Source organism: Phoca vitulina, unplaced genomic scaffold, assembly GCF_004348235.1.
Source record: "Phoca vitulina isolate PV1807 unplaced genomic scaffold, GSC_HSeal_1.0 scaffold30, whole genome shotgun sequence".
Classification (NCBI taxonomy): Eukaryota; Metazoa; Chordata; class Mammalia; order Carnivora; family Phocidae; genus Phoca; species Phoca vitulina.
Genome location: NW_022589733.1, coordinates 17,657,462 through 17,682,357, shown reverse-complemented (window position 1 = coordinate 17,682,357; position 24,896 = coordinate 17,657,462). Strand labels below are relative to the sequence as shown.

At 55.0% G+C, this 24,896-nt stretch overlaps 3 protein-coding genes across 4 annotated transcripts; 2 read left to right on the top strand and 1 right to left on the bottom strand.

Moving 5' to 3' along the window:
- Nucleotides 1–779: 779 nt before the first annotated feature.
- On the bottom strand, nucleotides 780–12,916 carry LOC116644485 (cocaine esterase-like). Its single transcript, XM_032424080.1, has 12 exons — nucleotides 12,523–12,916; nucleotides 7,981–8,185; nucleotides 6,973–7,114; nucleotides 6,016–6,149; nucleotides 5,676–5,934; nucleotides 5,314–5,412; nucleotides 4,908–5,048; nucleotides 4,707–4,787; nucleotides 4,311–4,455; nucleotides 3,757–3,894; nucleotides 3,159–3,231; nucleotides 780–2,702 (listed from the first exon to the last, which is right to left on the bottom strand). The coding sequence occupies exons 1-12, from the start codon at nucleotides 12,596–12,598 to the stop codon at nucleotides 2,516–2,518; spliced, it is 1,680 nt and encodes a 559-aa protein (XP_032279971.1). The 5' UTR covers nucleotides 12,599–12,916; the 3' UTR covers nucleotides 780–2,515.
- An 890-nt stretch (nucleotides 12,917–13,806) lies between these two features.
- On the top strand, nucleotides 13,807–16,192 carry CIAO2B (cytosolic iron-sulfur assembly component 2B). Its single transcript, XM_032424083.1, has 5 exons — nucleotides 13,807–14,004; nucleotides 14,164–14,243; nucleotides 14,497–14,622; nucleotides 15,076–15,121; nucleotides 15,513–16,192. Exons 1-5 carry the CDS (start codon nucleotides 13,854–13,856, stop codon nucleotides 15,608–15,610), a joined length of 501 nt encoding a protein of 166 aa, XP_032279974.1. The 5' UTR covers nucleotides 13,807–13,853; the 3' UTR covers nucleotides 15,611–16,192.
- A 5,048-nt stretch (nucleotides 16,193–21,240) lies between these two features.
- Nucleotides 21,241–24,538, top strand: RRAD (RRAD, Ras related glycolysis inhibitor and calcium channel regulator). 2 transcript variants are annotated; one of them, XM_032424346.1, is made up of 5 exons: nucleotides 21,241–21,370; nucleotides 21,614–21,998; nucleotides 22,660–22,733; nucleotides 22,864–23,068; nucleotides 23,910–24,538. In XM_032424346.1, the coding sequence occupies exons 2-5, from the start codon at nucleotides 21,629–21,631 to the stop codon at nucleotides 24,185–24,187; spliced, it is 927 nt and encodes a 308-aa protein (XP_032280237.1). In that variant the 5' UTR covers nucleotides 21,241–21,370; nucleotides 21,614–21,628; the 3' UTR covers nucleotides 24,188–24,538. The 2 variants fall into 2 exon arrangements, with proteins under 2 accessions (XP_032280237.1, XP_032280238.1); XM_032424347.1 differs by lacking the exon at nucleotides 21,241–21,370 and having other exon boundaries at nucleotides 21,564–21,998.
- The last annotated feature ends 358 nt before the right edge of the window (nucleotides 24,539–24,896 follow it).

Below are 24,896 nucleotides of genomic sequence, written 5' to 3'. Positions count from 1 at the left end.
CACAAACATGGTACAGTCACTTTGGAAGACAGGTTGGCATTTTCTTTAAAAGTTAAACATGCACTTGCCATATAACCCAGCAATTCCACTCTCAGCTATTTTCCCCAAAGAAGTGAAAACACTGGGCGCGTGGGTGGCTCAGTCGCTTAAGCATCTGCCTTCCACTCAGGTCATGATTCTGGGGTCCTGGGGTCGAGCCCCCGCATCGCATTGCATCTCGGGCTCCTTGCTCAGTGGGGAGCCTGCTTCTCCGTCTCCCCCTGCCCCTCCCCCCTGCTCGTGTGCTCTCTCTCTCAAAGAAATAAAATCTTTTTTAAAAAAGAAATGAAAACATATGTCCACACAAAGACCTGTCTGAAAATGTTCACAGCAACTTTAATAAAGCCAAAAAATAGAAATCACTCAAACGTGCATTAATTGGTGAATGGAAAAAAATGTAGCATACCATATATGACATACTACTTTGCAACAAAAGGAAACCACTGGTTGAATCTCAGAAACATTATGTTAAATGACAGAAACCAGTAATAATGATTCCATTTCTATGACATTCTAGAAAAGGCAAACTATAGCAATAGAAAGCAGTTTGGTGGCTGTGTGGGACCAGGGTCGGGGCACAAAGGAACTCTTTGGAGTTTAGAAACATTCTAAAACTTGAGGGATGCCTGGATGACTCAGTCAGTTGAGCGTCTGCCTTCGGCTCAGGTCATGATCCCAGGGTCCTGGGATGGAGTCCTGCATCGGGCTCCTTGTTTGGCGGGAAGCCTGCTTCTCCCTCTGCCTGACGCTCCCCCTGCTTGTGCTCACTCTGACAAATAAATAAAATCTTAAAAAAAGAGAAACATTCTAAAATTTGATGTGATGGTGGTTGTATGTCTCATATATTTAGCCAACTTTGTGAAACTGTACACCTAAAGGAATTTAATTGTATGTAAATTATTCCACAATAAAACTGTTTAAAAAATAAGATGACTAAAAAACTAATACTGGGAACCCACTTTTGGAAAGTATATTGTGCATCTGCAGGACTGAAAAACATACAGAGGCATGCATGCAGTGGGTGCTCAATAAATGCTTTCAGGATGCAGGAGAAGCATTATGCACCAGTCAGTGTCCCCTAAAAGGAAAGCCTCTCCCCTCTCCCTAGTTCAAGACGGCCCAGGCTTAAGGTTACCCTTGTCTGCCATCTGGTGGCCAGTCCCCATCCTTCAGACCCCACTTCCGGAGGCTCTGTGGTTAGGCCGTGGAGGGAAGGAAGGGGGCTTTCCTCCTGGAAAATCTAGTGCCTGGAGAGGGCAAGTTGGTCAGAGGCAGGGGCATAGCAGGACTCCTAGGTCTGTGAGAAGGATACAGCCTCTTAGAGAGAAAGTGCTTTGATAGAGCAAACAGGCTGTGAACACAGTTTGGTATCTCTGCACGCTGAGATCAAATACGGTGTAAGAGAGGGTTTCCTTTGCGGGGGGGGGGGGGGGGAGGAGGAGGGGGGGGGAGGAGTTGAGGGGGGGCGATGGGGTAAGCAGGAGAACTGATCATGTGGATGCCCACGGTGAGTTGGGGGAAGGTCAGCAGAGGGTGGGGGGATGGTTGACAAGGAGAATTCCAAAAGGAAAGAGGAGATCTCCTTGGATGGAGAGACCTTTGGAACCAAGGAGAAAAGAGTCTCTTCTCCTGGACTTTCTGGTCTCCCAATCCTACTTCCAGGGAACATCTCACAGATAAACATCTGTATTGATGTGCAGCAATTGTGTAAAGTTTGCCCTCCCCCACCCCCAGCCGTGTCACAGAACCACTGAAAATAAAGGGAGACTTCAGGGGGTGGGTGGCTGAGGGACCCATCTGGCTCTCCTGGCCACTGAACAGCTCGCCCAGGCTCCAGGGGCCCATGGACAAGCTCAGTCTTCTTACAAAAAATGGAGTCGGTCACCTTGTGTGACACAGGTAAGTGGGTGGGTGTTTAAATGTCAGTGGTAGATGACATTTTGTCTAGGGGACAATGGGTGGGGACGGGGACTTCTACATTCTCAGTAGTTGGTGGCCTCGGTGGCCAAGATCTCGGAGCTCCTGGGTTCCTGGCATCCAGATTTTCTACTGGCTCTGTACAAATACGGGAGCACGTGGGGCTTGCTGAGAGCCGGGTGTGGGTAAGACTTCCCAAAGCACCCTCCTTCGAAGGGCGAGGAGAGGGAGGGTGGGGGTGGGGGAGAGGGGAGGAAGAGGGGACGGGGCCTGAGGCTCAGTGCAGTGTGAATTTCCACTGGGGTTTGCCAATGGGGGGATTCACTGAGTGCGTCTAACATGAGAGGACCTATGGAGGCTTGGCAACTAACAAGATGCGGTAGGTTCTTAGTAAATGCTGGCTGGCTGGCTGGCTGGCTGGCTGGCAGAACGAATGAATGGCTAAGGGAAGGAAGGAAAAGCTCCCGGCTCCTCAGTGCATGTGTGTGGGTATACCCGGCAGACCCCCACCTGCACTCGAGCCCCCCCTCCCCGGCCCTTCAGCCCCAGACACAGGAGGCTACAGCTCTGTGTGCTTCCCCTCCGCCTCCATTAGCTCCCGTGTCTTCTGGGGTAGGGTCTTCGTCCAGAACTGAAGCCTGTGGGCCTTCAGGGCCCGGCCCACTGCAGGCTGCGTGTTCAGCTGCAGGTACTGCTCTTCCTGGTCGAACACGGGCCAGTGGGGCAGCCCCTCGCCGTTGGGGTCCCTGTAGACATGCCCACCCAGCAGGGCAGGGGGAGAGTCACTCGGAGCCCTGCTGAGCCCAGACCTGGCACCCCAACTGGGGTCGGGCGAGGTGCCAAACAGGCCAGGTGGCCTTGGGGAATGACAGGCGGATGCTTCTAGATTTAGGAAAGAAACTACCTCCCACTAGAGTGTCACCAGGAGGCAGGGCAACCTGGACTGTTTCTTCCCTTCCCGTCAGAGGGAGGCTCTGTGGGTAACATAGCACTGTCCCCCTCTTCCAGGTCACCTGGAGATGGACGGAGCGCCCAGCACCCACAAGGCCCCTCCCTGTCTGTGTGGGACCTGGAGCTGGGGAAGGAGCCACCATGCAATTAAGGATACATGTACGCTAATGAGGTCCCAACAGAAAAGGGGGGCCCGTGAATGGGTTCAAGCCCCCCAGCCCTGGAGGTTGGGGTGGGGTGTGACATCTCACCCATTTCGAGCAAAGTTAGCCCAGTATTTCATCATCTTCCTGCTCAACAGCTTTTCTTCCTCCGTGACTTCAACTACAGAGGGCAAGAGGAAAAGGGTCCAGGTGAAGGCCAACCCCAGTTCAGCACACGGGTCAGCCCCCACCACACTCGCCAGCCCACGTGCAACTTTCCCTTGGGCCCTCTTCTGCCCTCCCTGGCCTGGCTCTCTGCCCACTCCCCGCCCCAGCCGTGGGGCGCCAGGCCCTCTCCTCGCCCCAACAAGGCTCATTCCTGACCGAGAAGGCTCTCTCCTTCCTCCTGACACCGGAAAGTGACTTAAGAAACAAATATGCCTGCGAAACACCCTCCTCTGCACGCATGCCAGGCATCCATGGTTGGGGTGGGGGGGGTGGGGGGAGCACAGGTCCCATTCTGAAGAGTCTTGGACTCCAATTCTAGCTCAGCCTCTCTAGCTGTAAGATCTTGGGCACCTGGTCCCATCCTCTCTCTGAGCCTTGGTTTGCTCATCTGTCACCCTCACGGAGGGACCCAGGCAAGGCCCCGTCCCCCATTCTGGGAACGAGGAGTCTCTGAGGGACCCCTCCCAGGAACACTCACTGTAGCCTCTCCAAGAGAGGGTTCCGAAGACAAAGAGTAACTCATCACCATGGTCTGCCCTCACATGGGGCGGCCTGACGTCCTTGAGGAAGCTGGGCCGATGCTGGAACTCGTAGAAGTAGACCGGGGCATGTAAGCCTAGGGGGTGGGGTGGACAGGCCATGACATGGCGGTCCCTTACCTGGGGCTCTCCTGCATCACCCGTGGTGACAAGATAGCTAGGTCCAAAGCTGGTTGGAATCTGAACAACTGGGTGAGGGAGCCCCTGGCTGGAGCAAGAGCAGGGGGAAGGACCTGAGTTCAAATCATGACCTCAGAACTTCCTAGCTGTGTGGTTTTGGGCAAGTCACTGAAGGTCCTCATCTGTAAAATGGGGAAAATGTCCGTCTCTTAGACTAGCTTTGAGGATTTACTGAGATGAGGGACATCAAGTGCTTGGCACCTAAGGACCCAATACATAGACACGGGTTGGGACCTGGACACCAATAGACCTCACCAGGGACCTATAGCTCTGAGCTGCCCCCTCACTGCTCTGGCCTTATAGATTTACTCACGCTGAAAATTGGCTACTTGGAGTGTAGGGATCACGAAGATGCAGTCCCCCATCATCTCAGAGAACTGGGCTCGGAGGGTCTGTGGGTCCCCACTGTCCCCCATGTACTCCTCCATCCACAGGTCAACAGACTCAGGAGGCAACATCTACCCCAGGGGGATCAGAAGTAGGCAGGTTAGGCAGGCTGGCAGCAGCAGGGAGGCAGCAGGGTCAGGTCTGCGGAGATGGATTCTGGGGAGGTATAGGGAACGGGAGGAAGGGGCTGAGCTCTGCGGTGACCCCAGCCTTTGCTCGTGGGAGATACTGCATGGACGAGATATCTTGGGGCTGGGTGTTCCCTTGCCTCTGGACAGGAGAGGAGCCCCCCTCCATCGGGGCAGGACCCCAGAAGCCTCACCAATGTTGGCGACACTTGCTGCAGGATAGACTTCACCGTCTCTCTGTCCATTTCCTTCCGGGTGTCAGGGATTTTCATGGTCTGGGCAGTGGGGGAATCTCCAGTTGAGGGTAGGCTGGGCCTAGAGCTCTGATGCCCTGAGCCCTGGCCCCACCACCCCTGTGGGCCCCCGGCACCTGGGAGCTTGGGGCTGGGCCTCACCGAGGGGATGAGCCAGCCGTACTCGTCGTTGTTGACACCAATGATGCTGGGGACAGGTTGAAAGTCAGCGGAGGCCAGAAGCTCCCGGGGGTGCCTGGGCAGGAAGGTCCCATCCACTACGCCAGGGGTGATCATGAAGGGCTGAGAGGGCCACAGAGTGAGGTCCCAGACATTTCCTGATGCGCTCTGAGTCCCATTCCCCCGCTCCCAGCACATCCAGGATGCTCACACCCCCTCCCCCAAGAGGTCCTGCCATTGGCTTAGCCTGGCCTGGCCTCAACTTTCCACCCAGGGCTGTGAGGACACCAAGGTGTGGAGATGCAACAAGTTGCCCAGAGAATGTAAAGCACAGGCTCCCCACCCCTGCTGGTCCCCTTCTTGCATACACACGTCCGTTCAGCCCAACCTGGCTGATGGCCAGAAACTCCTCTTCAGTTTTGCCCCGCAGGCAGCCCACGAGGGCCTCTGAGTCGACCTGGCCACAGGCAGACAGGTTGGCCACCATCTGTAAAGAGACCAGGCAGGGGCCGCCTCATCCTTCCGAACACGGGAGAGGATTTGCCCAACGTCCCAGCCGGGGGCAGGTACGCCCCAAATCTCAAGGTATTAGGTGTGGACTCGGAGGTCTCGGCCAGAGGGGCGGGCCCACCTGCCTAGACAGTCGTGCCCATGCCGGGGCCCCTTGTTATCCCCATTTAACGGAGTACTGGAGGCTGAGAGCTAAGAGACGAGGCAGCAGTCTGGCTTCCCACAGTTCGGGGTACTCACCGTGGAGACCGCACTGGCTGAGCTGACAATGAGGCCAGGCAACAGGGCCACACCGCTCTCCATGATGGCACGATGGAAGAGTCCTTGGGACATGGGGGACACGACATGGGAGGACACGCTTGTGCCACCCGCGGACTGGCCAAAAATGGTGACAAGGCCAGGGTCTCCTCCAAAATAGGCAATATTTTGCTGGACCCAGCGTAGCGCAGCCACTTGATCCAGGTAGCCCCAATTTCCAGGTGCATGCTTGTCTCCAGTGCTGAGAGGTGGCAAGGACAGGGATGATGGGGCTGTCCTGGCTTCACTCAGCCGGCATTGCCCTGCCTAGCCCCGGTCTCACCTGAAGAAGCCCAGCACACCCAGGCGGTACTGGATAGTGACTACCACCACATCCTCAAAGGCCGCCAGCACTGAGCCATCATACATGGAAGCCATGCCGGTCACAAGCCCACCACCGTGGATCCACACCAACACCTGGGGAAATTGAGGCACAGACACCATGTGGCTCCCACCCAGCCCAAACCCCACTGGGGCTGCTACCTGGACTCTCCACCACTTTTTTTTTTTATTAAAGATTTTAGTCATTTATTTGACAGAGAGAGACACAGCGAGAGAGGGCACACAAGCAGGGGGAGTGCGGGAGGGAGAAGCAGGCTTCCCGCGGAGCAGGGAGCCCGATGCGGGGCTCGATTCCAGGACTCTGGGATCGTGACCTGAGCCGAAGGCAGACGCCCAACGACTGAGCCCCCCAGGCGCCCGCCTCTCCACCACTTTGGCTCTGTGTGCCTAACCACATAGACAGAGCTCAGGCAGGAGAGGGTGGTGTCTTCATGACCTGGGCTGAAGGTGACCCAATTTCTATCAGGAAAACTGGGCTTCTCATACTTTGGGTCCCACCCTATGTACCAAGGCCTGGCTCCATTTCTCCTGGAACTCTCTCTCAGGTGAAAAGAAAAGGGGTGTCATCGCACATGCACGTTAATTAAAAGTTTCTCCATTCTCGTTGGTCCAACAGATACAGCACCTGAGTGGGTCTCCTGGGCATGAGTTGGTTGGGTGAGTCTTGGGTCCATCCCAGGGCCACAGCTTCTGACCTCCGGGAGCAGCCAGGGTTCTATGACCCCATGCCCGAGGGTCAGCCACTCATGCTGGATAAGAACACTCTCTTGGACCCAACAGTGAGAGGCTTCTTAATAGGGTCCACACTGCAGAGGGGCCCCGGCTGATCCCGTCCCTTCTAATCTTCTTGCAGAAGAAATGTGCTCCCACACCGCAGCCGGTGGGGCCTGGCACTCACCGGCAGACTGGAACCTTCCCGGGCGTAGGCAGGTGTATAGACGCTAAGGTACAGGCAGTCCTCGGACATGGAGGTGACAGGCAGGGTCTTATTCAGCAGTTTCAAAGCCACTGCATTCATGATAGTGATGTTCTGCAGACACCTAGTGGGGCCGTACCATGGTCAAAACCAGATCCTGCGCCCAGATTTGTTCCCTGCCACCTTCAGTCCCACTTCCCCTGAGACCTTGCTGACACATGGTCCTTCCCTAAAGCCCCTCTGCACCAAGTCACAGGCCGCAGGCCCTGGGGAAGCTGGGAGGGAGCCCCATCTTCCAGGGAGGCCTCAAGGTTATGAAGGCCTTGGATACCAACCCTCCTGAGGCTAGGAAATCTTGACTCTTGGGGGTTTCTGTGAGAGCCGTGAGTTGCAAGTGTTGACATTCAGCACTGTATTCCTGTACCCGGACAGGCGTGGAACAGGGGAGTAGCTCACATCTGTGGGCTGCCCGAATGGATATTAACTTCTCATGAGAAGGGCAGTGGGACAGCCCTCAGCTCCAGTCAGGCTCTCAGGCTCTCAGGGAACCTCATCTCTCCCACAGAGTTTCCAGTTGCAAGAACATACACATGCCCTTTGGCCCATGGCAGCTGGCCCTGTCACTGGCCCAGTAACTGCGCACAGAGGGGGTCCTCCACTCCTCAGGGATCTATAGTACCTGCTGCTGGAGTCAAGGGCTATTACGGGGTTCATGGAGCCAACCCAAGCCTTCCCTGGGGGCAGAGAACACCTGACATGGCTAGAAGTGAGGCAGATGTGTATCTCTGCTTTAAGTGTCAAGCCCGGAGCCTGGGCAAGTTACTTTACCCTTCCAAGTGTCTGCATGCTCATGGGAAAAATGCATGTGGGGATCCACTAAACTGAGGGGAGACTGGCCGTGGGGGTTTAGATGAAATGACAACTGCAGCCTGGCCTAGAACTTGGAGTACCCTCCACCCTCCACTGGAGTTCCTTGGACTCCCTGCTTACACGGCTGGGTGGGAGGTCCCATCCTTTACTCCACTCCAAGGTTCAGGAGGCTCGGGGGGTGCAAATCGCAGGGGCCCTAGAGGCGGCTTGGCAAAGGGAATTCCCAGGAAGGTGTGGACTCCCACATCAGTATCTTTCACATGGACGAGGCTCCCCCGCACCTGCCCGGTGTGTGTGGTCCGGATGGGGCTGGCAGAGTCCTGGCCTGTGAGCAGAGAAATGGACATCAGGGTTGAGTCTACCCATCAGCTGCCCTCCCAGGCTATTGATGCTGCCGGCTGCTTCCGGTCCCCAGCTGAAGGGACTCTGATCTACAAACACCTGCTTTACAAATTTCCTGCCTTTAACCCTGTGTGTCCACAGCACCCCACCCCACTCCCGCCCACTCCCCCAACTCTCTTTGCTGGGTCTGGCCCCAGCCTTTTCCACCACACTCAGTGAGGCTTCCTGGGACCCAGCACCATCGTTGAGCCCTGGGAGCTTCAAATAAATGGTCACATAAGCTTGAAGGGGTGAGAGTATCCTTTCTGCTGACTGTGTGGATCACATGAGGCGGTAGGAGAACTGTGGGAATAGGACACGCAAGGCTCCTGTCCCTAGGGATCTCATGCTCTAAGTGGCAATAAATGACATAAAGAAAGCATCTTTCAAACCAAGAGTGATGATATGGTAAGGAGAGCTACGAAAATGAGGTACCACTGTAACTAGACGGTAAGAAGTACCGCCCGCCCTACTATGGGGATCGAGGGGGAGGAAGCGACTGAGGGTCGCCTAACACAAGGAGCCCAGGTGAGATTCTTAACACACAAAGAATTTCTACAAATGAAAAAGAAGTGTGCCAGTTGTGCATATTTGGTGAATGAATATGAAATGGTGAGGGAATACGTTCAGAGTAAGGAATACAAAAAAATGACTCATACGCCAAGGAAGAAATGTTCACTTCACTCATGCTAAGAGAAAGGCTCGCTGAAATCTGACTGTGATGTTAACAACTTACTTTGTCACAAAAAGTCAGATGATGTATGTTTTCTGATGGAAGTCCATAGCCCCACATGAAATAGTCTTGTCCCAAAACATAACAAAGCAGAACCTGAAACTGAAATCTGATCAAGCCTCTAGAATACAAATAAATGAACACAAGTGTACAGACGTACTGGGGGCAGGGAAACAGTTAAAAGACACCATATGGATGTAATCAGCAAAGCCCAAACTCTGGGATCCTCTCCAGAACAACTAAACTGGTTTCTTCGATATAAAAACAAAATTACAAGGAAAATAAAAGAGAGGCAGAGGAAGACTGAAGATTCAAAGAGATTCACATAAAAAATGCTGATAATAACACACATTGGTAAGGATGTAGAAAAACTGGAACCTTCACACCTTGCTGGTGAGAAGGTAAAGTGGTGCAGGTGTTTTGGAAAGCAATCTGGCAGTTTTTCAAAAAGTTAAACATAGAGTTATCATACAACCCAGCAATTCTACTTCTAGGTATAAGCCCAAGAGAACTGAAAACATATATCCACGCAAAAACCTGCACGTGAATGCTCATAGCAGGATTATTTATAATAGCCAAAAAGTGGAAACAATCCAAATGTCCATCAACTGATAAAATGTATCCCATCTGTACAATGGAACATCATTCAGCATACAGAGAAAAAAGTACTGAACATGTCGACATGGATGAACCTTAAAAACCTTATGCTCAATGAAAGAAGTCCGTCACAAAGGATCACATATGGGATGATTTCATTTATATGAAATGCCCAGAACTGGCATATCCATAGAGACAAAGCAGATTGGTGGTTGCCTAGGGCTCAAGGTGGGGAGAAGGAGGAATCGATGTGCTGAACTTTTGAATATACTAAAAACCATTGAATTGTATACTTTAAACAGGTGAACGGTATGTTATGTGGATTATATCGCAAAGCTGTTATAACCAACACATCTACCAATTTTCAAAGTATGGACCTTATTTGAATCCTGATTTAAAAAAAAAAACCCTGTTAGTATTATCTATGAGATAATATGAAATAAGAACATTTGGCTAGATACTTGATTGCATTAAGAAATCATGATATTGTTATATTCTATATATTCCTTTTCTCTTAATAGGACATAGAAATATCTACAGATGATATAATGTCTGGGATTTGCTTCAAATAATGGTGCAAGGGAGAGGTGGTAGTCTAGACAATACCAGGTTGCTCAGGTCTTGATAATCATTGAAGGTACGTCATGGATTCAGTGGGTGTGTTACAGTGTTCTACCACAGACCAGAAACCCTTTGGTGCTGTGTGGCTGCGGGCAGCGCCGACCCTCTCTACCCCTCGGGGTGCAGGGAGGTAAGCAGTCAGGCTCCCAGTTCCCCTGGTGTCATCTCCACCAGCTCCTGCCTGCCTGGAGCTTTCCTTCCACAGGTTCAGGTTCTGCTTCTGCAGAATTTGGCCAAACTGAGCCTGGTTCATAATAAAAAGTAAAAAACAAAGCCAAAAAACAGCCTCAGGGATCTATACTACCTACAGATCAGAGAAAACAGGGCACGAGGGACCTTGAGGTGGACCCAGAAACTGAGTCCTGAAAGCAAGGAAGGGCTCTCAGGATGGGCAGTCCCACCTCCCTGCCCTTGCTCATAGGGTTCCCTTCACCCTGAACAAAGGTCGTTCCCATTTCTACATCTGGGGGAATCCTGATCGTGCACCTCCTCATGAAAGCTCTCCCAGGTTCCCCAATCACAGCTTATTGCTCCCGCTCTCCAGCCCCGAACACCCTTATCAGGCCTGTGACCATGAGGACAGTGAACACAGTGACTCCAGTTTTGAGGAGAGGTTGTTGGTATTGTGGAGGGGCTGCAGAAGCCTCGCCGCCCCTTCTGAGGAAGCCCAAGGGGGTCTGGGCAGAGGGGAAGTGGCCATGCAGTGCCTGCCTGTCACTGGTTTTTGCCTGTCCAGTCCCACTCCCCTGCCAGACCCACCTTTCCCTTCCCAGCTCGCCTGCCTATTCCCTGCTCAGATCACCTACTGGATCAACACTGATGCACATGCTTGATGCCAGAGCGTGTGGATAAGGCCGGGGTCAGCAGCCACTCACAGGTTCCACCGAGGGCAACTAAGCAATGTCTTCTCAAGTCAAAGCCCCCCGCCCTCCCCCCAGTAACATGCTGCCTACACAGGTGGGACATCTGTCCATGTAATTCACTGTGGCCACTGGCCTCCAATGCCTGAAGGTTGTTATGGCAAAGGACACAACCTGTTGAAATGTCCCTGATCAGAGGCCAGTTACATGAAGGATGCTTCCTCTTTGAAGAGAAACCCTTGCAGGAAACGGTATGAGGAAGCTCTAGCATGTACAGCTGTGGGGAGGTCACCCCCTGTGTCAGGAAGTGAAAAAGCTGTGTGCCAGAAAAGGAGGGAGTTTGTGATCATTTAGGTGAAAACCAAGGATGTGTGCATCCTGTGTGCATCCTCAGGAGTAAAATCCTGAGCAGTGTGTAGAAGGCCCTGGGGATCCTAATAGTCCCTGTGAAGGAGCCAGGATGGGATGGGACAGGAGAGGGTCAGACATTATCACCTGTGCCCTCTTACGGCTTGTCCATTTTTTCTTTTTGAATGTAGGCCCAATCTGAAACATTAACATTTTTTAAAGGGAGGTATCAGCAAGGCCTAGCAAATTGTCCTGCTGGAGGCTCTCGGTGACCTCTGAGAGCCTAGTGAGCAGCTGGGAAGGGCGGAAGCCTCTTGGGGTGGGCCATGCGAAACGGATTAATGTTGATGCCTCCAGGGCAGATCGGACTGGGAAGGGGGAGGATAGCTGGGTCTCACAGGTAGGGCCATTTGGGGTGAGAGGATCACACAGTTAAGAGGGGGCAAAGGAGCTGCGGAGGCCCCACGCATGGTGCCAGAATAGCCTACGCTACTGGTAACAGCCAGGAGAAATGGAAGTTGGCCCAAAGTGCAATCACCTTTGCTCTAGAGAACAAAAGGTGACCTCACCCCAGATGGATGCATGAAGTGAATAGAAGGATATGACGATCTCTCCAACAGACAGGCTTTAGGATGCAGGGGTGTGGGCTTGCGCAGTCAGATTCGTCAAGAGCCAGTAATCTTGACTTGGGCCCCTTTGGAGGGGCACTTGGCAGGTGCTGGGACGCCCCTCTGGCCAAGGGCGCAACACTCAGAGCCAAACCGTGGCAGGAAGATAATTATTATTTTTCCCAGGCAGCGCTAGCTCTACCACAAACACTAAGAAGGAAACGTCCTGAATCATGACCCCCACTCCCGCCTGCCTCGCCAGGTGCCCCTCAGAGCTCCTGGCCTCGCTTGCCCCTCCGTACTGTGTGACCTCGGTCAGCCACGACTCTCTCTGCACCTCAGGGGGCCCAGCCAGGGGTTTCGAAGCATTGGGTCTGGTGCAAGTTTCCCCATACTGTGGTTCTCCACCCTCATCCACCTCCCTGGGGCCTTCCCTCCTGCAGCTTCAGGTCCTGCCTCTGCAGAATCTGGCAAATTCCATCCCAGTCCTTGCCGCCCCTGGAAAGAGCCTCACCCTGGCCCAGGACGAGGAAAAGCAGGAGCCCACAGACCACGGCGTTCAGCCGCACGCGAAGTCGGTCCAGCAGCATGGTCTATTCGCAGCACACTGCTGTTTTCACCCAAAGACTGCCCTGGTGCCCATCCAGCGGCGGTTCAGAGAGTGTCTCAACCAGGTCTGGAGTTTGGACTGGTCTAGGAGTAGGCGGGGCTAGCTGGGCAGGGAAAGCGCGGGGGCGGGGGTCGGACTGAACAGGCAAAAACCAGTGACAGGCGGGCACTGCATGGCCACTTCCCCTCTTCCCAGATCCCCTTGGGCTTCCTCAGAAGGGGCGGCGAGGCTTCTGCAGCCCCTCCACAATACCAACAACCCTCTCCTCAAAACTGGAGTCACTGTGTTCACTGTCCTCATGGTCACAGGCCTGATAAGGGTGTTCGGGGCGGGAGAGCGGGAGCAATAAGCTGTGATTGCGAAACCCGGGAGAGCTTCCGTGAGGAGGTGCACGATCGGGATTCCCCCAGATGTAGAAATGGGAACGACCTTTGTTCAGGGTGAAGGGAACCGTATGAGCAAGGGCAGGGAGGTGGGACTGCCCATCCTGAGAGCTCTTCCTTGCTTTCAGGACTCAGTTTCTGGGTCCACCTCAAGGTCCCTCATGCCCTATTTTCCTTAATCTGAGGGTCTCCGCGGGCCTCCTCCCTATTCAGCCACAGCCTGCCTTTTGAAATGCACCCATGACTGTGGCATTATCTTAAGGACAACCGCAACCCAATCCTATGGCTTCCCCTCTCCCCACCTCCCGCAAAGGTCGGTCATTTATCTATTTGACAAACATTTAAGGAGCGCTTGCGGGTCCGTGTGCTAGGGACTCGGCAGGGCACTCTGGGGCCCAGGTGGAACGGGCGAGGCAGGTACGTCACCGGGTGACTCCGAAAAGCTGTAAACGGTGCCAGGACAGAGGACGCTTGGTACGCGGGGACCTGCCCAGCCTGAGGGCCGACTTCCTGGAGGAAGTGGTGCCCGAAGATACGCCTGGCCGGTCTTTAGTGTCCCCGAGAGCCAGCCGTGGCCTCCGCCGTCCAGCACCTAACTTACGGGCTCCAACGGCCCCGTGCCGCTCGAGTGCCTTCTCTGTGTATTCGCCGGGGTGGTCTGCATTTTTCCGGGTTAACGTACAGACGGCACCGAGGCCACCGCTCCCCCTCAAAACCCAGGTCGAGTAGGGCGGTGCAGCATGTCCCACAAGCGACCCCGTCGCCACGCCACGCCACGCCCCCTGCCCGTTCCCCGGAAGTGCTCCTGCGGGAGCGGAAGTGCGCGCCTACAGCGGCCGGCGCGGTTTCGGGATGGTGGGCGGCGGCGGCGGCGGCGGGGTGGGGAGCGGCCTCCTGGAGAACGCTAACCCCCTCATCTACGAGCGCTCTGGGGAGCGACCGGTGACTGCGGGCGAGGAGGACGAGCAGGTTCCAGACAGCATCGACGCGCGCGAGATCTTCGATATCCACCGCTGCCGCGCGCGGGCGGGTTCGCGGGGGCCTGGGAGGGGGCTGAAGTGATGATGTCCAGCAGTGAGTGGCGCTGTATCAGGGCCGGGCATTCCCGGCCGAGGGTTCTGAGTGGGCTAAGGCACAGAGTCCCTTTTCCTTCACTTGCCACATCTGATTCGCTCCATTAATGACCCGGAGCATCCACTGACACTGGAAGAATTGAACGTAGTAGAGCAAGTCCGGGTTCAGGTGAGTCACTGCCAGCGTCCGTGGGGGGCAGATGGTTCGGAAGAGTCGGAAAAGCTCATCTGCACCAAGAGACTGGCGTTCTGTCAGCTCCTGTCAGTTCTGACGGACTCGTCAGGGGATCCTCGGAAGGGGGGGGATTGCTGTGCCCATTTCGTGGATAAGGAAACAGGCCCCTAGAGGTTAGACGATTTGCCTGAAGCAACATACTAAGAGGAAGGGAGTGCCTTCTTCTGAGATCTCATTCTTCAACCAGGTGAGCGATCCTGAGAGCACGGTGGCCGTGGCCTTCACACCCACCATTCCACACTGCAGCATGGCCACCCTTATTGGCCTATCCATCAAAGTCAAGCTTCTTCGATCCCTTCCCCAGCGTTTTAAGGTAAATTGGAACTGAGCCCCAGGGGTAGGACAGGGGTGAGCTTCTGCTTCTGAGGAAGACATGGAGAGCATGAATGTGGACATCAGAGTGAGGCCTGCAAGGATCCCACGTAGTGGTGATGAAACTGGGAGGAGCCTTTCCAATTGAATGGGACAACAAATATAAAGGCCTGCACTGGAAAGTGCAGAAAAGTAGTGAGTGTGGCAGGAAGGGGAGTAGGAAGCTTTAGATAGATTTGGAGCATGGATGGGGCAGAGGCAGGCCTTTAAGTCAACAGTAGCAGCCAGTTCTTTGGGTAGAGATGGAGTGGCTGTGGGTGGGTTTGGGGCATAATGGAAGGTCCAGAGTCCACAGTCACGATTAGGAGGATCAGTGGAAGGTGATGAGTGGGGGGAAGGGGACGAGGGGGTAGATAGGTGATAAGTCCTCACACCCCACCTATCTCCCTCCCAGATGGATGTGCACATTACACCGGGGACCCATGCCTCGGAGCATGCAGGTAAGTGTGGGCTGATGTTGAGGCATTGGCCCTGAGGCTTCCCCCTTGCCATGGTGGTTTGTAGGGCAAGATGGAAGGAGGAGGGCTGGGTGGGTGAGTCCTCAGTGGAGGTGGCAGCCTAGAGTGAAGCTGGCTTAAGTGTCCTATGCTTACCATGTTCTTCCAATCCTGCCCTCTCCCTCTAAGTACACAGGACCAGGGTGTGTCAGACTTAATAGTACAGGGGGCAGCAGGTGGTTTGGGTAGCTTGGTCGAGGCTTGGGGTCCTGGGAAGGAGGTGACAGGAGGTTGGTGCAAGTGTGTATGTATATATACAAGGGTTAGAAGTGGGGCTGGTTGGCAGGCTGGCCAGAGCCTGGCTTTGATCCTTCTCCATTACTTTCCCATCCAGTGAACAAGCAGCTTGCAGATAAGGAACGGGTAGCAGCCGCCCTAGAGAACACCCACCTGCTGGAGGTTGTGAACCAGTGCCTGTCAGCCCGCTCCTGAGCCTGGCTTCTTGCCCCCAGTCACACGCAGGGCTCATGGCCTTGTTTTCTTGAATCACTGACAATGAGAAACTAACATTTTGCATTTTGTAATAAACCCTTAATTTATATTCATTTCCCAGTGTGTCTCAGAATCTTTCATCTTGGGTCATCCCGGGTTTGGGAGGAGATGGTAATCGTGAGTGCAAGTTCCTGTACAGGCTGGGATGATGAGATACAGTGCATTTTTAAAATTTCTTCCAATGGTTTCATCAGGAAAAGTTGCAAGTATACAAAAAAATTGAGAGTAGTGAACACACTTGTATATCCATCATCTATATTCAACAGTTGTTAACATGTTGCAACACTGGCCTGATTTATGTGTGTATGTATAATATAAATGTATTTGAGAGTAAACTGTAGACACATGAGCCTTCACTTCCTAAGGACTTCATCCTGGTCTCCTAAGAGTAAACCTGTATAACCATAGTACCCTTACCTGGCCAAAAAATGAAAAATTCTCTAACATCATCTAATATCCAATCGTTTATAAATTTCCCCAAAATATCATTCATAGTTTTTTTTTTTCTTTAAATCAGGCTTTGGGGCACCTGGGTGTCTTAGTCAGTTAAGCATTTGACTCTTGGGGCGCCTGGGTGGCTCAGTCGTTAAGCGTCTGCCTTTGGCTCAGGTCATGATCCCAGGGTCCTGGGATCGAGCCCCGCTCCCTGCTCGGCGGGAAGCCTGCTTCTCCCTCTCCCACTCCCCCTGCTTGGGTTCCCTCTCTCGCTGTGTCTCTGTCAAATAAATAAAACCTAAAAAAAAAAAAAAAAGCATTTGACTCTTGATCTCAGCTCAGGGTCTCAAGCTCGAGCCCTGCATTGGGCTCCATGGCCGGTGTGGAGCCTACTTAAAAAAAAAATCAGGCTCCAGTGATACTTTATGTATTGTATTGGTATCTCTCTTTAGCCTCTTCTAGAACTGTCACCCCACTCCTCATCTTTTGATCTTTTTTGACATTGACTTTTTTGAAATTCAACTCAGATGAGTTGTCCTGAAGTCCTGCAATCCGTGCTTCTTTGTCTGCTACGCTTCTATAAACTAGAAGTTGATTGAGTTCAGGTTTGAGTTTATTAATGAGAACCTGGCCCAAGAATTCCGTATGTATCCTTTAGCATCCACCAGTAGCTGTGCAATGCCTGCTTGTCTCACTGTTGGTGATGCCCGGTCTGGTCCCCTGGTCAGGGCAGTGACAGCCAATTTCTCTGTTCAAAGGACCCCGAAGTGCCCTCTTCACCAGCATCCCCAAAGATGTGTGTCACTTCAGGTGCTGAGGTCTGGGCCCTCTGCCTCCCCCAACCCTGTGCCCAGAGCACAGTCGGTCACCAGCATGGACCATGGGGTTTGGATCTGGGATCAGCCAGTTAGAAACTATAATGCCATGATTCCCGGCCTCAGTTTCTTTCTCTGAGGATAAATAGGAATATTAAGAAGCCTTGCCCTGGCCACTTCTTCCCTGCGAAGGCTCAGGTGTGATTGTGGGCAGAGACTTCCAGAGGCTCTTTGCAGATCTGTTGAGGGTTGCTGACAACATTGAGCCTGTCCTGAGAGTGGGCACTAGCTGAAGGTCAATCCTCCACCCAGCCCTGCGTTGCGGTTGCTACCCTTTATTATCCCTATTTCACAGATGAGGAAATGGGCTTCTGAAATAAATAACTCCCTCCCCAAGACCTCCAGCCAGGGAGTAAAGAGGAACCTGAGCAGTTTGGCACGTACTCCTCAGCTGGCAGGGGGCGCTGTTGCCTGGATGGGAGGGCCTACGCCCCCACTGTCCCCCCACAGCCGCCAGCCCCCAATTCCAGGAAGGAGGGGCTTTGCCACCTAGTGACCAAGATCTGGCTGCCCACGCTTAGAGAGATGAAGTCATCAGCCCACATTCCCCAGTTTCTTCATGTGTAACGTGGGCATAGCTGTGACGATCACTTGGGACTTCTCTGTGGAGATTTAAAATGGATCTGCACCCATTTCAGGTGATCTTCCAGGCACTGTACCCCCTCTCCAACCTTTCCAGAAAGGCAAGGTGACCAACCAGAGCCCCTTGGGCCCAAGGAGCATTCCCAACCACCTGTATCCAGCTGTGGGCCTCACCATGTGTGTACCTCCGCCCTGCCAACCCCAGTCTGTGTAAGGTGTCTGTGGTGTCTGTGTTCAGCTGGGGGTGGGAGGTCATGGGGGACGTAGGTGTCACTGAGTCATTCAGCTAGCCCTCCTGGCAGCCAGGCCATGGTGGGCAAGGGACATCAAGCTGCTCCTGTCACAGCTGGCATATCAGATAGTCCCCTTGTCAGTCTTGACTCATCTGTGCGTGGCCTCTGGCTGCCTGCAGGGACACCATCTGTGAATCCTGGGCTAGTGCCCAGGGAACTTTCTGGAACTCCAGCTGTTTGTACATGGGTATGAGATCGGGGTGAGGTTTGAGGTCTCTGAAGCCCTCTGTCAGGTGTGTCTGGCTCTGCTATTTCTGGCCTGTGACTTCTCAGGCTTTGGTTACCATGTCTACAAAACTGGAACAACAAATCATAGCTGGAGAGATTGGCCCAGGGATTAGATTACATGTATGAACATGCCCAGCTATGTCAGTTTGTGCTTATTATCATGCCCACAGCACAAGGGCCTGACACACAGTAGGTACTAAGTACAGGTCAGTGAGATGAATGAATGAATTGAGCCGTATTTATTTATTTTTATTTTTTACTTTGTTTGTTAAGTAGGCTCCACGCCCAGTGTGGGGCTCAAACTCAAGACTCCAAGATCAAGAGTCGCATGCTTTACTGACTGAGCCAGCCAGGTGCCCTTGAATGAAATGAGCCTTAGAACAAAGGAACTGGGGCATAGGGGCTGTTGTGTGAGGAGAGCTGGGGATACTGAAACCCAGCCAAGTTCCCTTTGCAACCTTTTGCTACTGGAGTGAGAGGGAAAGGTGTGGGGTCCCACAGAGGGAAGGTGCACCCCTACCTGCAAGAGGGAAGGTGGGTATGGAGGGGAGGGGAAGGGTATCTGCAATGCCCCTCTCCTGGGCAGACCACTGTTTTGGAGAGAATGGAACAGAAGCAGGAAAGAAGAAGCAGGAAGGGGCCACAGATTCACTCAACCTGTCCCGTCCAAACAGGGATGGTAAAAGTGTTCTTACTGAGATATGACTATATGCCAGGGCTGTGGCAACCATTTTACCTCTGCATTTCATGTTTTTTATATCTTACAACAACTCCCATACAGACATTATCCCTGTTCTACACATGAGGAAACTGAGGCTTACCCAAGATAAATGGGCAGAGGTGAAACAGCTAGCAAGTGGCAGAGCTGGGATTTGAAGGCTGGGCTGTCCTAGGTGTGTTCCAGACTCAGTTTGCTCCTTCTGGGTAACCAAGCTCACCCCAAGAGCTGGGAGGACCAGTAGTGGGAGTGAGGATGTCTCAAGGTCATGTCCTGGTCTTGGCTCCTGGGGCCCCTGGCCATACCCCACTTGTGGTGAGTGCATCTGGCCTGTTGGGGAATGCCTGGGGCCTGACTGGCCCAATGTGGATGCAGTTCACTTGGCAATGAAGAAACACTGCTGAAGTCAAGAGTTCAGATTACTGGAGGGGAAACCCAGCCCTAATTTCTTGCATGGCTCCTGCTGGGAAGGGTCACAGCTCCACCACATACCTACCTTCTGCTGGACATTCGGGGGTTATTTTCACGGGTAAGATCATATCTGAGGTGGGTAGGAGGGCTCACAAACAGCCCGGGGCCAGGATTCCTGATGGGAAGTGGTTTGCTGGCTCTTGAGACGCGTGTCCTGGCAGGAGGCTCCACCCACAACTCCCTCTTGGCCACTGGATCTCATCCAGTAAGCTGGAGCCAGTCTCGGGTTGCCCAGGCCCCCAAGACCCCGGGGCCATGGGAAGGACACAAGCGGCCAGGACACCCCTCAGTCTAGCTGCTGCCTACTTTGAGGACCTCAAGACCAGAGGGTCCTGCATGAACCCCCTCATACTTACCTAGCCAGGCCCTCCTCACTCCAAGGCCCTCTCAGCTGTTGCCAAGGAAACTGATAGAGCGCCAGACAACCCCACCCAGGTCTCCATGGCAACCTACAACAGCCCACCAGGATCTCCATTGGTGATGTCACCTGCGCCCTGAATGGGCGCCCCCACCCTCGCCACACTCATCACAATCAAACGTCAGAGTCTGATAGCAGATCCCTGTCACAAAGTACCTCATAGCCTGCCTGCCCCCAATCCTCACACATCTTAGACATGAACAAAGGAGGGAACAGGTCATTTTATAGCTAGGCACCCTGAGGCTGGGAGAGGAGGCAAGACCCAGGAGCCTGGAGGCAGAGACAGGTCTAGAAACCAAGCTCCCCCATTATATCTCCTCCCCTCTTGCCTTGGCATCCACCCTAGTTCTAAGGAGTGGGTGAGCTCTGGGCAGTGGGGGCACCAAATGGTGGCTCATCCCATCCACCAGCCCCAGCCCTGACCCAAACTGTACTCTACACCTATGCCCCTCCTAGATGGGAGTCTGAACTTCCAGGCACTGCATATGCCCTGAACTACAGGCCCATCGGGGGCTAGAGGGAAGGAGAGAGACGTTGAAGACTCTTACAGCAGCTGGATCCGGCCCTGACTCTGTTCCAGTCCCACCCCTAGCCACTCTTGCTGCCATCTGACACCTGTCTGCCAGGATTTCCCCAGCTTTGAGCAACCTCCAGCCCAGGAGCAGAATGATCGGGAGCGGAAAGGCCAGGAGCAGAAGGGCCAGGGAGGGCCAGGAAGGGCCAGGACCAGGTATTTTTAGCAGAGTTGCTGGCAGCTGTCTGGAGGGTGCTGGGAGGTGAGGCGGTGCTGAGTTCATCCTCTCCCTTCTCGGGGCCTATATTCCCTCCCCCAAAACCAAGCATGCACCCCTACCTGCAATACACTGCCAGAACACCTCCCTTCCTTCACCCCCTCCCCCAGAAAGCTCTCCATATGTCCCCAGAGGCTCCCATGGTGACACTAACCCTCACCCTGAAGGACAGCCTCATCGGGTAGAACCTTCAACTCCCCAGGGCAGGGAGGGGAATAGGGAGGACTTGGCACCAAGGCCAGAAGCCCAGATTTAGGACCCTTCAGTTCTAGCTCATATATGGGCCTGTGGGGAGTGGGTGTCCTGAACAGAGAAGGGTGAAGTCTGTCCAGCCTGTATCCCTCGGCTTGCTTGGGCAACAGGCCAGGGCTGGGGGAGAGCAAAGGGAGAATTCACTGTTAAAGGGCCAGAACTAATTCTTCCCCAGAGAGGAGCTGGCACAGTTGGCTAGTCCGGCTTTCCGCCTTGACCCCACCCAGGATGGTACCCCCAACTCCAAACCCCTCCCCCACACCATTCAACCTAGTCCCCCCTCTCCTGGTCCCTCCTTCCCTGCCTCCCACCGCACGCGCTCAGACCCGGGCTTTGTCTGCCCAGTCGGGTGGGGCGGGGTCTCGGTGGGTGGGTGCGAGGTCCTGGGAGGGGGGCGGGGGATTCCCCCGAGGGGGAGGCGGACCGACACGTCAGCCCCCGCAGCAGCGGGGACGTGGGCGAGCGCGGGGGTGGGGGCGGGGGCGGGCAGGCGCTTAAATAGGCAGCTCTGGAGCCGGGACCCAGAGCGGACTGAGGAGGCGGCGGCTGCGGCAGCGTCGGGTGGCCGAGCCAGGGTCTGCGAGTGGACTGTATCCGGGCCTGGAACCTACTTCGGACCGTGTCCGTGTGCGGTTGGGTGAGTGTCCTGGCGGCGCGGGGTGCGGGTGGTCGCACCGTCCGTCCGGGGTGCGGATGGACGAGTCGGGAGGGTGGCTCACGAGTCTGGGCGCCAGGACCTCCACGGCCGGGAGGGGACTGCGGCAGGTCCTCGGCCCGAGCGTCGGGCCTGACCCCGGCGTCGGGCAGGCGCGCCCGGGGGTCCAGCCTCCCACACGGTCTGCACGGCGGTGACCCTGCCGTCCCCACTCCCGTTCCCCAGACGGCGTCGGGCGCCATGACTCTGAATGGCGGCGGCAGCGGAGCGGGCGGGAGCCGCGGCGGGGCCCGGGAGCGCGAGCGCCGTCGGGGCAGCACACCGTGGGGCCCGGCGCCCCCGCTGCACCGCCGAAGCATGCCGGTGGACGAGCGCGACCTGCAGGCGGCGCTGACTCCGGGAGCTCTGGCAGCGGCCGGGGCCGGGACCGGGGCCCAGGGTGCGACGCTCGACTGGCCCGAGGGCTCCTCCGAGTCGCTCAGCTCAGGGGGCAGCGACTCAGACGACAGCGTTTACAAGGTGCTGCTGCTGGGGGCGCCTGGTGTGGGCAAGAGCGCTCTGGCGCGCATCTTCGGTGGTGTCGAGGATGGGCCTGAAGCAGAGGCCGCAGGTGAGGGGCTGTGACTGTTCAAGGGAGGGGAGATGCCAGGGCAGGACTGAGGGCTACAGGGCTGGGGACCTGGATTAAAAGCGGCACATACCATGGGATTCTGAAGGCACTTTCAGAATCATGCCTCTACCTACCCATTTCACAGATGGGGAAACTAAGGGAGAAGGGATCTCCAGCCCTTGGTAGGGGAAGAAATGCCCAGAGTAGAAGGCCCAGGCCATACCTGTAGGATGGGGATAGGACATCCCTCCCTGCCAGGGCTGGCAGGAACACAGCCAGAGGGAGTTTCTAGGAGAAGAGCCCTAGGTGACCAAGGCTCCCAAAGAATGTGACAGTCACTATTCTAACTCAGGCTACTGTGGTCAGAGCTACCCTGGGGCCCACGCAACAGGAGGGCGGGGAACGCAGGAGTGGCAACCCAGGACATTGTCAGCTTGGGGAAGCGGTGTCTAGGTGAGGGTCACACACACCACGCCCTGTACGGCCCGCTTCTCGGCCCTGTCATTTCTTTTGTCACATAGCGGCCATCAGTGGAGGGAAAGGTTAGGGGGGCTCTAGGGTGGAGATGGAGGGTGTGGCCAAAACAGGAAACCTGGCACATGGTGTGGGAGGGTGGCTTTTGGCAGCCAGCAGATCACCTGACTACTAGTCTCCTGCCTAGGGCACACATATGATCGGTCCATCGTGGTGGATGGAGAAGAGGCATCACTCATGGTCTATGACATTTGGGAGCAGGTAGGCTGCAGGCTGAGACCCAGGCCAGGGTGGGAGGGGTGATCTGGGGATAGGGGCCTGCTTAGAGGGGCAGCCTCGTAGCCCGGGCATGAGAACTGTTGGTAGATATGCATGTGTATGTGTTCCCCAGGATAGCAGCCGCTGGCTACCTGGTCACTGCATGGCTATGGGGGATGCGTACGTCATCGTGTACTCAGTGACAGATAAGGGAAGCTTCGAGAAAGCCTCAGAGCTGCGGGTCCAGCTGCGGCGGGCACGGCAGATGGACGACGTGCCCATTATCCTAGTGGGCAACAAGAGCGACCTGGTGCGCTCTCGAGAGGTCTCCTTGGATGGTGAGCAGGGAGTGGGTCGGAAAGGGAGGGACATCCTGGCTGGGCTGTGGTCCATTCAGTCTTGGCTCAGCTCAAGTCCCTGGGGATCATAAGTGGCTAAAAATGTTCAGAAAGAAAACTTGAGGGGGAGAGGGGGGAAAGCTGCTGCCCTCCCACGGGACTTGCAGCGGGCTGAGAGGCCTGGGGGCAGGACCAGATGCTCTGGGGAGGAAGAAGCTGCTGGGCACTGAGCTGGGCCACCTCAGGACCCTCCTCTCCTGTACCCTTTGGCCCTGGCCTGACAGATGAGGAGTGAGGAGAGTGCAGGGAACTGGGCTAGGAGGTCAGAGTGTGGATTCAGGGCCGGGGCCGGTCTCGGCGTGGGCTTGACCCTGGGGAGGATCTGCTCCTCTTCGGCTCAGCATTCTCCTCTGTGGCCCCCAGAACGGAGTCCTTCAGAGGAACCTAGCAGTGACTCGGTGACATCCTCCTCCCAATTTCACTGGTTATTCATTATAACATCAAACCATGAAATACTAAGGTGCCCAACAAAGCTCTCCTTCTCTTGTGTTGACTGCTTCAGCATTTCCATTTAAATATCAGGCTTCCAATTATTTCAATAAATGAGTTTCCTCTTGTAAGCCTTTGTGAGCTCCTTAAAGGTGGGCACATTCTGCCAGTTGGGTGACCCAGCAATGCCTTGGATCCTCTGTACAGGAGCTGGGGTCGGTGTTTCTGGGGACCCCCAGGGCTCCTCCCCTGGTCCCCAGATTCCTGAGTGGTAGCTGCTATGGGGTGGCTAGAGTCTGAGTGGGCTCCTCCCCCCCCCTTTATTTCACTGCCATGTGCCTGTCCCCACCAGAGGGCCGGGCCTGTGCCGTGGTCTTCGACTGCAAGTTTATTGAGACCTCTGCGGCGTTGCACCACAATGTCCAGGCCTTGTTCGAGGGTGTTGTGCGCCAGATACGCCTGCGCAGGGACAGCAAAGAGGCCAACGCACGTCGACAAGCGGGTACCCGGCGGCGAGAGAGTCTTGGCAAGAAGGCAAAGCGTTTCTTGGGCCGCATCGTAGCACGCAACAGCCGCAAGATGGCCTTTCGTGCCAAGTCCAAGTCCTGCCACGATCTCTCTGTGCTCTAGACTCCACAGGCACATACTGCGTTGTGCATACAAATGGGCAGATTGGTGGGCTGGCCCAGCCACCTGCCCTGGGTGCCTCACGGCACACCCCACCTCATGGTCATGGACAGATAGACAGTGCTGCCCGGGCAGCTCCCAGTGGCCATCAAGGGCTGGGCCCTCGGCGATGCATCTACAGGCCAGGGCGTGTCCCCAGCAGCGGCCCGAGCCCAGCCCGTGGGGCAGGCCTGTGTGTGGGGACAGGACTCTAGCTTTCTCCACACTTGGGGTGTGCATGCTCTGGAGGGAGGCTGTTCAGTGCAGTGGTTATTTGTTTACATGCAAATTTTTGTAATAAAGACTATTTCCTGATAGATCAGGGCTGTTGACTTTGTGTTTCCTCCCGATAGGGGGCTGTAAGAGCAGGAAGGGTTCCTGAGGTGGAGGGATGGGGCCTCACTGCCCTACCCTAGTGTGCGGCCTTGACTGTCCTAATATTTGGGCTCCGATCTAGCCAGATGGACCAGAGGGGCAGGTGTGGGTCATGGCCTGATTGGAGAGCCAAGCAGCAGGAGGAGACAAAAGCCCCTCCCAGATCTTTCTCTTGCACTGGGGCCTGGCATTGCCCAGCTGATTAAGGGTTCAGCCACCCCACTGTATGTAAGGAAAACTGAGTCTGTCTGAGGGACCACGGCCTGCCCCAGATCTCATGGCCAAACAAAAACACTGG

What these genes read in the sequence shown, in the direction of transcription:
- CIAO2B (XM_032424083.1), top strand. Translation starts at nt 13,854, where the DNA reads ATGGTGGGCGGCGGCGGCGGCGGCGGGGTGGGGAGCGGCCTCCTGGAG. An exon ending in CCCTTCCCCAGCGTTTTAAG is followed by an intron (nt 14,623 to 15,075) that starts GTAAATTGGAAC and finishes TCTCCCTCCCAG; the next exon opens with ATGGATGTGCACATTACACC. An exon ending in CCATGCCTCGGAGCATGCAG is followed by an intron (nt 15,122 to 15,512) that starts GTAAGTGTGGGC and finishes TTTCCCATCCAG; the next exon opens with TGAACAAGCAGCTTGCAGAT.
- LOC116644485 (XM_032424080.1), bottom strand. Translation starts at nt 12,598, where the DNA reads ATGCTGCTGGACCGACTTCGCGTGCGGCTGAACGCCGTGGTCTGTGGG. An exon ending in ACGGCTGGCTCATCCCCTCG is followed by an intron (nt 4,788 to 4,907) that starts GTGAGGCCCAGC and finishes CCCACTGCCCAG; the next exon opens with ACCATGAAAATCCCTGACAC. An exon ending in AGCAAGTGTCGCCAACATTG is followed by an intron (nt 4,456 to 4,706) that starts GTGAGGCTTCTG and finishes CCCCTGGGGTAG; the next exon opens with ATGTTGCCTCCTGAGTCTGT.
- RRAD (XM_032424346.1), top strand. Translation starts at nt 21,629, where the DNA reads ATGACTCTGAATGGCGGCGGCAGCGGAGCGGGCGGGAGCCGCGGCGGG. An exon ending in GCCTGAAGCAGAGGCCGCAG is followed by an intron (nt 21,999 to 22,659) that starts GTGAGGGGCTGT and finishes TCTCCTGCCTAG; the next exon opens with GGCACACATATGATCGGTCC. An exon ending in TCTATGACATTTGGGAGCAG is followed by an intron (nt 22,734 to 22,863) that starts GTAGGCTGCAGG and finishes TGTGTTCCCCAG; the next exon opens with GATAGCAGCCGCTGGCTACC.